The sequence below is a fragment of the Miscanthus floridulus genome, chromosome 13, assembly GCF_019320115.1.
Source record: "Miscanthus floridulus cultivar M001 chromosome 13, ASM1932011v1, whole genome shotgun sequence".
NCBI classification, from domain to species: domain Eukaryota; kingdom Viridiplantae; phylum Streptophyta; class Magnoliopsida; order Poales; family Poaceae; genus Miscanthus; species Miscanthus floridulus.
In genome coordinates, this window is record NC_089592.1 from 70104668 (window position 1) to 70114168 (window position 9501).

Genomic DNA, 9501 nt, shown 5'->3' on the forward strand with positions numbered 1-9501 from the left:
TCAAGGATTGACACTATGGTCCCATTCGTTTCGCTGAAAAAAAAACCAAAATACTGTTCCGACTGATTTGTTGTGAGAGAAAAATATTGTTCCGACTAAAAAAACAAGCTGAAAAGTACGAATTATAAGAGAAGCAGACATGGCCTATAGTGCATCCTTGTGAGGTTTTAGCGTTGGAGCTTGACAGCCTTGAGTGATTGGACAAGTTGCCCTTTTATCTTGTCGATCTACAATGCTTGAGGTCTTTGTGAACCAGGCATGGCGGCCTTCCAGTTAGTGCTGCAGTGACGTGTAGGTGTGTGGGGGAAGAGGAGATCCCTCTCTCGTGTGGAGAAACTTCAAAGCAGAAATATTCGTCATGTTCGCTTGACTTATAAGACATACTGTTCATATTGATTTTCACTGTTTATACTGATTTTTTGTTAGAGAAAAATACTGCATCGGCTGGAAAAACAAGCCGAACAAGCCGACTTCTTGCTCAGCCGAACAAGCTCTGTGTGCCATTATAAAATATGGTTATTACACATAAGCTATTAAAAAGTTGAGTTCTCATAGGTGTCACTGTTCTCAACTCTTTTGTCCTTCACGCCACTTCCATCATATTTGGCTCTAACATGGTTAAACCGCGGGTGTGAAAAGTTAAAAATATCATCAGGTCTGAATAAGCAATTAATTTTTTTGAGCATTTTAATAACCTTAAATAAAAAAACTCAAAACTAGAAAATTATAGACCTCGACAATATCTATAATTTTTATATAAAAGTTATCTTCATTTAATTCTGTAAAAAAAAAATATATGATTTGATATGATTAATGTCTTAGAAAAATCATTTTTTTGTATGAAATTAAATGAAGATAATTTTTATATAAATATTGTAACTTACTAGTTTTGAGTTTTTTCATTTGAGATCGTTAAGATGCTAAAAAAATAATTGCATATTCAGATCTAAGAGTATTTTTTACTTTTTATACCTGCAGTTTAACACCGATAGAGCCAAATCTAATAGAAGTGACGTGGAGGACAAACGAGTTCAGCAGTGGCACTCAATATTTTTAACCGCTTACAGATAATTACTAATTTTTATAATAACACGCAGCTAAAGCTTCAATCCAAAGTCCAAAACGGCCCCTTTGTCTGTTCGGAAGTCGGAAGAGAGCTCGGTAGTCTCCTCCCCGTTTGCAATTGCAACTCCTCGTTGTCAGCAAAACTTCCAGTACTTCTCTCCCCTTCGGCGAGCAGAGGGCTCCAGACTCCAGAGGCCACCGATCGCCGTCCCTGTCTGCTTCAGTGCTTCTTGCCGGCTCCCCCTCCATCCGTTCCCCTCGCGGCGGCGGAGGCGCGAGTCCCCTCGACACCTCCCAGGCCCCCAGCCTCACACCACCTCCGAACCCCCTTCCACCGGAGCGAACCACATCAGCGCTTCCGTGGAGTTCGCTCAGGCCTCTTCGTTGGAGTGGAGATCCATACGGGCCGTGTGTTGATTTCGTCTTCTGGTGGTAAGTAGGCCCTAGCTTGCTTGAATCAGTGTCTGAGATTTGAGTTTTGGTCTTCTGCGAGAAAATTGCTGTTGCTGTGAGCAATGAATTTCAGTTATTTGCTGTGGTTGATGCTCCAATCCATCCAGCCTTTTGCGAGCTGGTCTTCTACTACAATTCAGTTATTTCGCAGTTAATGTATCCTTTTATATATATAAATTGTAGGGGGGATTCAACCTATATTCCTTATGATATATGCATGATCAACCTTCTCCTTAGGTGGTGATGGCTTTGTAGAGACCTCCACTTATCAGCTCCGAATATTGTTGTTTAGTAATACAAATTTCTAAAAGGAACCTCTCATAGACTAAGGTTTACATTCTGTTAAGGAATAGTTGAGACTCATTGTAGGACCACTTCCGTCATTAATCTTAACTTGGAGTGGGTGCTTCAGTTGTTTGAAAATTCAGACGCTCACAATGACTGATACTGCCAGTAAATCAGTAGTCTATATGCTAGTTAATGTGATTTGTTTATATCAATTTTCTTCTCTTTTCTCTGTTGTGTTCGGCTTTCTCCAATTTAACCCAATGTTGAATTGACTATTACATTACAGGCTGGAGAGTTTACTGCTAGCAGAGGCTTGCAGTGTTGTGAATCAGAGGTTCTGTTGAAGAAACTATCGCTAAAGCCACTTGATTACAGAAAATGTCTGAGTTTCTGGACCTTGAGGCCCAGGATGGGATAAGAATGACATGGAATGTTATACCAGGCACAAAGCAGGATGCTACTAACTGTGTTGTTCCTGTTTCTGCCATTTATACTCCTCTAAAGCCAAACCCTTCCATTCCTGTTCTTCCTTATGCCCCTCTCCGTTGTCGCATGTGCCGTTCGATTCTCAATCCTTTCTCAGTTGTTGATTTTGTCGCAAAGATTTGGGTCTGTCCGTTCTGCTTTCAGCGCAACCATTTCCCCCAACATTACAACTCTATTTCAGAAAACAACCTCCCTGCTGAGCTGTTTCCTCAATATACCACCGTTGAGTACAAATCCACTTCTGAAACAGGTCCTGTGGCGCCTCCAGTCTTCCTCTTTGTTGTTGACACATGTATGATTGAGGAGGAGATTGGCTATTTGAAGTCTGCTTTAGCACAAGCAATTGAACTATTGCCAGATCAATCCCTTGTTGGATTTATTACTTTCGGTACATATGTTCAGGTCATTATCATCTCTCATATTGATACTCCATTGCTGAATGCACTGGTCAACAACTAATACAGAGATTTAATTTATGTAGGTGCATGAATTGGGTTTTGGCTTGTTGTCAAAGTCATATGTGTTCAAAGGGACAAAAGAAGTTACAAAGGAGCAAATTCTGGACCAAATGAGTTTCTTTGCTGGGAAAACTAAACCCACAACAGGTGTGATTGCAGGCGCAAGGGATGGCCTCTCAGCAGAGAGTATTGCTAGGTTCCTGTTGCCTGCTTCTGAGTGCGAGTTTGTATTGAATTCAGTTAAGAGCTCTGCTTGATTATAAAACCGTGAAACATTGGTCAGGGAGTTGGCAAAGTTCTGTAGCACATGAAAATATGGAACACTGTGAAATTATCAATCTCAAGTGACATACTAGAATTATTTTCCATCATTACGCTGTTGACACTGGTTTCCTTTTTCTGTAGGTCATAGAAGAACTGCAAAAGGACCCTTGGCCTGTTCCAGCTGATAAACGTTCATCTAGGTGTACTGGAGTTGCATTAAGTGTTGCTGCTAGTCTCCTGGGGGTTTGTGTTCCAGGATCAGGTGCTAGAATTATGGCATTTGTAGGTGGCCCATCTACAGAGGGACCTGGTTCTGTAAGTCAAAGTTCTTTTTTTAATATCATGTTCTTTATCTTCATTCGCCTACCCCAACTTTCTTGGGACTGAAAGGCTATGTTGTTATGTTGTTGTTCTTTATCTTCATTCCCATTTTATTTATCTACACTGATGCTGTAAATGTAGATGTTAGGATGGCCAGGTTGTGTTGGCATTCCTGGGGGGAACGGAGAAAGCTAAGAGTGGAACCACTGTTTCTTCTTGCTTAATTACAACTGTGTCATAGGCTTCCTTGTATAGAGGCTCATCTAACAGATACTGATAAATCATTCTATAATAACCATCCTAACTAGATAAGATACCAAGCAGGTATCCTAGGAAGCTTATTAGCTATTATGGAATATGGAAAAACTATAATCTTTTGGGTATCAGGAAAGCTATAATCTTAACCATGAAAATGGTAGCTTCCAAATCCTTGTGACCTTGCCAGACAGGCATGCTGCTACTGCTACTGGCGCGTAACGGTAGCAGTTGCATTTTGTATAGTTGGTGGTGTTTATAATCATTCTCCTACAGTCACAAAACCTATTTCTACTCTCTTTTTGTAAGTAATAATGTGTTTTTTCTTTTCTGTTTAATATGCTGTGGAACTACTTGTAACACAGTATCCCAATTGGATTGGTACTGGCTAACAGATTGGGTTTAGCCCTACATGACTAGTCTAGTTGTATGAAAACCTCATGCAATGACCCAAATTGACTGGATTAATTTTAAGAAATTTCGTTGCAACTAGTGCTGTTACAGGGCTGTGCATATTTAGAGTTCAGTTTCATTTGAAGGAAATTTTGTGGATTTTGTACCTTGATCCATGTTCTGCTGTTTTGGATATAATTTTGTGCTTCTTATCTGTAATGGAAGTATAATAAACCTCTCCAATTCCCAATGTTGTATGCAATATGAAAATAAGACAAACCAGTTTTATCTGTTCTGCTTATATTTGATCAGTATAGCATGGTTTGTTTCCAGATAAAGTTGAATGCCATTTTAGTCTGCTTTCTTTTCACTTCTATAACTCACTACATGCAAATTAGTGATATGCCATCAGGGAAATGTAGGCACAAGCATGTACATGATATTAATTCCCCCTTGAATATCGTTTATCATTGAGAGTCTGATTGTCTAAAAAATAATGGCTTTTCTTAAAGAATTGTCATTAGTCATTTCTTTGCTTATGCTTTCTAACGTACTATAATGATATTCTTTTCCAAATTTCAGATCGTATCCAAGTCCCTGTCAGAACCAATTCGCTCTCACAAAGACCTCGATAAAGGTTCAGCTCCACTTTATAACAAAGCTGTTAAATTCTACGACAATATCTCTAAGCAGCTTGTGAATCAAGGTCATGTACTTGATTTATTTGCTTGTGCGCTTGACCAGGTTTGTTGCCTTCTTTTCCTCTTAGAGTTTGGATCAAACAATAGCATGTTGATTGAGGCCCTTGTTCTGTTCTTTTTATTTTTGATGCAAATTTAGTTTTGTTTGCTTGGTTTTGGTTGTTTAGTTAGTAATTGAAGAAAAATTGATATGCAATAATTCACGGACTTATATTGCATAAGCATTTTTTTCTCTCACCAAACCACACTATATGAATATGATGACCAATGAACAGAAGCTTTAGACTCCTTCAATGTGCATTACTGGCATACGAACTCAATGCTTCACCCAATTTGGTGAAGTAACTGACATTTTTTTCTGATGTTGTAATTTGGTTTGAACATTCAGCCATCAAGTAATTAGTTGCTAAATTTGTTGATAAAGGTTTGTCCTTTGTATAATAGTAGTTTCTGCAACAAAAATAGTCAAATGATTTGTCATTTGAAATATGGTAATGAACAAACTACCAATAGTTAGTAAATCTCAGTTCTGTGTCAGTTCAATGTGCGTAGGATGCTTTTGAATTAAAAAATCTTGTTTATATTCTCTTTCTCAGGTTGGTGTTGCTGAGATGAAGGTTGCTGTGGAGAGAACTGGTAGGATAGTTGTGCTTGCAGAAAGTTTTGGTCATTCTGTTTTTAAAGACTCACTTCGACGCATCTTTCAGTCAAGTGACAATGATCTTGATTTATCATTCAAGTAAGTACTCTTTATTGTAATTAATAACATGTCTTAGCCCATTAATAATTTTGAGTGTTCTGATTGACGTGTATAAAATTATATTTGCAGTGGTATATTTGAGATTAACTGCTCAAAGGATGTCAAAATCCAAGGAATTATTGGACCTTGTACTTCCCTGGAGAAGGTATAATGTGTATCAGTCATGTGTTGTCAATTTTTTTTTGGAATAACACTAAACATCTGATCTTTTTATGTGCAGAAAAGTCCTCTATCCTCAGATACAGTTGTAGGTCAGGGAAACACTAACGCATGGAAGATGTGTGGTCTAGACAGGAAAACATCACTCTGTTTAGTATTTGATATTGCAAAGAAGGATGGACCAGATTCGGTTGGTGTTGGTCAATCAGCAAGCAATCAGTTCTACTTCCAATTCTTAACCTAGTAGGGAATCTGTTTGGCCACCTTCATTTTTAGGCAAAAAAGCCAATACAGTCAAAGAATGGTATGTGACTGACTTGAGGTGTTACATTGCATGCAGTTACCAGCATCATGAGGGGCAGATGAGATTACGAGCCACTACACTTTCTAGAAGATGGGTTGCTGGTTCTGGTGGTGTGCAGGCAAGTTTTAGTCTAGCTTTCTTTACTTTGGTGATCACAATCATTTTCTGCTTAATTTGTTGACAGTTATCACCTGTTTTTTTCCTCATCATGTTCATTTTAAAAACAAATATAATATTGTTAAACTTGGATTACATGTGCTTTATTAGGAACTAATAGATGGCTTCGATCAAGAGGCAGCTGCTGCAGTCATGGCACGATTGGTCTCGTTTAAGATGGAAGCTGAGGTACTTGACGACATGTATTAAATTATTTTACCATTAGGAGGTAGGACATACATGATAGATGAACTTATTTCACTTGAGAAAATGGTATCACAGTATGATGAATATAGTGCAGTAATAAATTGTTGCCAGCTTGCTGTAGTTATTATTTCTGTTTGGAGCCTTAATATACTGATAGTATAATTGTCATGCTTTTTTCAGGCTGATTTTGACCCGATAAGATGGCTTGATCGAGCATTGATTAGTTTGTGTTCGAAATTTGGAGACTATCACAAAGAAACACCTTCATCTTTCAGTTTATCCCCTCGTCTGTCGATATTTCCCCAGTTTATGTTTAATTTGAGACGATCTCAGTTTGTTCAGGTAAAGCATTTTCCCTCATTTATTGAGCAGTTCTGATCAACAGATCATGGAATCACACTTCTTGGTGCACTGATTATTTTACTTCCCATGCAAGGTTTTTAACAACAGTCCAGATGAAACTGCATATTTCACAATGATGTTAAACAGAGAGAATGTATCAAATGCAGTTGTGATGATCCAGCCATCACTAATATCTTATTCATTCCAATCGGGTCCAGAGCCAGTTCTGTTGGATGTAACTGCAATTGCAGCTGATAGGATCCTTTTGTTGGATTCTTATTTTACTGTTGTCATATTCCATGGGATAACAATTGCACAGTGGCGAAAGGCTGGTTACCAATATCAAGAAGGCCATGAGGTAATGTATTGTCAACCAAAACCTATTATATATTAGATTAGATTTGGTCTGCTGAGCTTCATGTAGCATTTATTCTATGTATTTGTACATGTGGCTACAACTAACTGTATCCATGCTTGATTTAAATTCTTTAACAGTGTGCCTTTGCATCAAAATGTTCTGAAAGTCTTATGGTCTTTTATGTTAAGAAAAATAAGCTTACTATTCTGTGGTTTCATAGCCTTTAGACATGAGGCTGTTAGGCTGATCTACGAACAGTGGGCTTCACTATATACAATATATATGCTAATGTGCTACATTAGCAAACCGACAACTAACCTTGTGTGATGTCCAGTCATTTGCCCAGTTGTTACAAGCTCCACAGGAGGAAGCTGATGCAATAATCAAGGAACGCTTTCCTGTGCCTCGATTGGTCGTGTGCGATCAATATGGTTCTCAGGTTATTTCTTTTATATTTTATATTCTGTTTGTTCTTTGTTAGATTTCAGCACACTTGCATTTTCCTTTAGGAAATTTGTCTGTGTGTATCTATTTATTGCAAACATTTGTTCTCCCTACTGGATAAGGTTCACAAATTCATCTTACTTTCAATTTTAACTGGTGGCCCAAGTTTCAGTTGAAAACTGCAGTGTAGGCCCAATAGCAGATCAGCATATCAGGGGATGCTCATGGGTCATTGATTAGCTGGAAACCCAAAACAATGTTCCTTGTGTTCTTTTTTTTTCTTGTTGAAATCCATGTGGTCAGCCTTCATCAAATAGCCAGACATTTCAAAACCACCAAATTATATAAACATTGACTTTATTAATAAGATAAAGTTCTATACATTAACATCAAATAGAAGAGGATGGAAGGAATGCCATTCATATTTAATTTACTTTCTTTTGAAAATTGCAGGCTCGATTTTTGCTGGCAAAGCTTAATCCGTCGGTCTCGTATGACAATCCTCCAGCACCAGGAGGGGATGTCATATTCACAGATGATGTGAGCTTCCAGGTCTTCATGGATCATCTCCAGCGCTTGGTCGTTCATTAGATTATTATATGGTGATTACACCATGCACTGCAATTTTGCACAGCGTGGGACTAATTTTATCGTGTAGCCAATTGTTGCTCTGCATCTGTACATCGTCTTGGTCACTGAAAGTTTTCTGATCCAAGAGCAACTATTATATACCATGTAAATCGGGTGTCGTTTCTCGTTGCTAATACGAAAATTTCAAAGCAGGCCAGCTTGTTCAATCCATAGTACGTAGTGGGATTGATGACCCAAATAAATGACAAAAAATGCAGGCTTTGGTTTGTCCGTTCTAACAATTGTAGCTTCTAGTGCAATTGTTGGGTCATGAACAGCTGGTTACTCTTGTTCTGGAGTGACCGAGTCAATTGTATCGAGCGTCAGAGTTTCACATCTCCGTCATTTTTATAGTGCAAATCTGAGCATAGTGGAAGAAGAATCTGTCTAGGTAATCCATGTTCAAGGAATATTCTGGTTCTGAACATGAGGTTTTACTATGCATGGATTTACCGAGATTCTCGTTAGGCTTCAAAGTTGATTGTGAAAAGCCAGACATTTCATTACATAGATTGATGCACTAATCCGACCGATTTTTACAAGATAGCTAAGTGACACACCCGTGGTACTTAACATCTAACAAATAAGCAGCAGGCGTCCATTCTTGAAGCTGTGTTGCTCACTTGATCGCCATTGACGAAGTTCACCACAACTTGCATCTCCTTCGCCGCCTTCTCGCTGTCGGGCTTGTTAAGGAAGTAGACGTGATACTCGCCGGGCGTCTCGTACAGCTCCGCCTCGCCGCGCCACCCGTGGACGTACGCACTGCCCCTCGCGCTGAGCATGTCCAGCCCCGCCACGGTGACCAGCACGCGCGCGCAGGGGAGCCGGCGCCGGCATGGCCACCGGGTCGTCGATCCCGTACCGCCCGCCGCACACGAAGCTCCACGTGCGCTGTCGCCACCGCCGCGTGTCCTCGTCGCTCGTCTCCGACGGCACGGGGCGCTTCCCCAGAAGTAATATTTTTTAAACTAGAGGATAAGCACGTGCAGCACACACGTGTCTATCGAAAAAACTCCTCCATAACGAATAAATAGCATTGATTACATGAGGTATCGAGGTATGATTTATAAAGTTATTAGCATGACTACATGAGGCATTGAGGTATGATTTGTAAAGTTATTAGCATGACTGAGGCAGCATTGACGTATGATTTATAGAGCTATATTTTTTTTATTTCTTCGTTCTTTTGTGGTTGTGGTAGCTCTTCAGCTGGTAGAGCAAAGGACTGAAAATCTTTTTTTTTCTTGTTTCAGTGAGAAGAGCACGGAGCATTTTCATCCTTCGGTGGTTCAAATCCGCATCTAAGCTTCTTGTTTCTTCCGCATGCCGCTTTGCGAGCAAGGCGCGATGAGAGAGAACGAAGTGGGTTTCGATGATCCGGGAATTTGCATCTATTTGTATGTATTTAGTGATTAATCTGCTAGTTTCTTTGATTCAAACTAAGTTGAAGGCCA

The 9501-nt window shown here is 39.4% G+C and overlaps 1 protein-coding gene across 1 annotated transcript; it reads left to right on the forward strand.

The window, feature by feature from the left end:
- Window positions 1-1148: 1148 nt before the first annotated feature.
- LOC136500730 (protein transport protein SEC23 C-like) lies at window positions 1149-8462 on the forward strand. Its single transcript, XM_066496147.1, has 14 exons — window positions 1149-1497; window positions 2093-2694; window positions 2774-2989; window positions 3156-3329; window positions 4566-4727; window positions 5281-5423; window positions 5514-5589; window positions 5665-5846; window positions 5944-6025; window positions 6175-6252; window positions 6451-6612; window positions 6707-6970; window positions 7305-7409; window positions 7868-8462. Exons 2-14 carry the CDS (start codon window positions 2185-2187, stop codon window positions 8003-8005), a joined length of 2292 nt encoding a protein of 763 aa, XP_066352244.1. The 5' UTR covers window positions 1149-1497; window positions 2093-2184; the 3' UTR covers window positions 8006-8462.
- Window positions 8463-9501: the final 1039 nt, after the last annotated feature.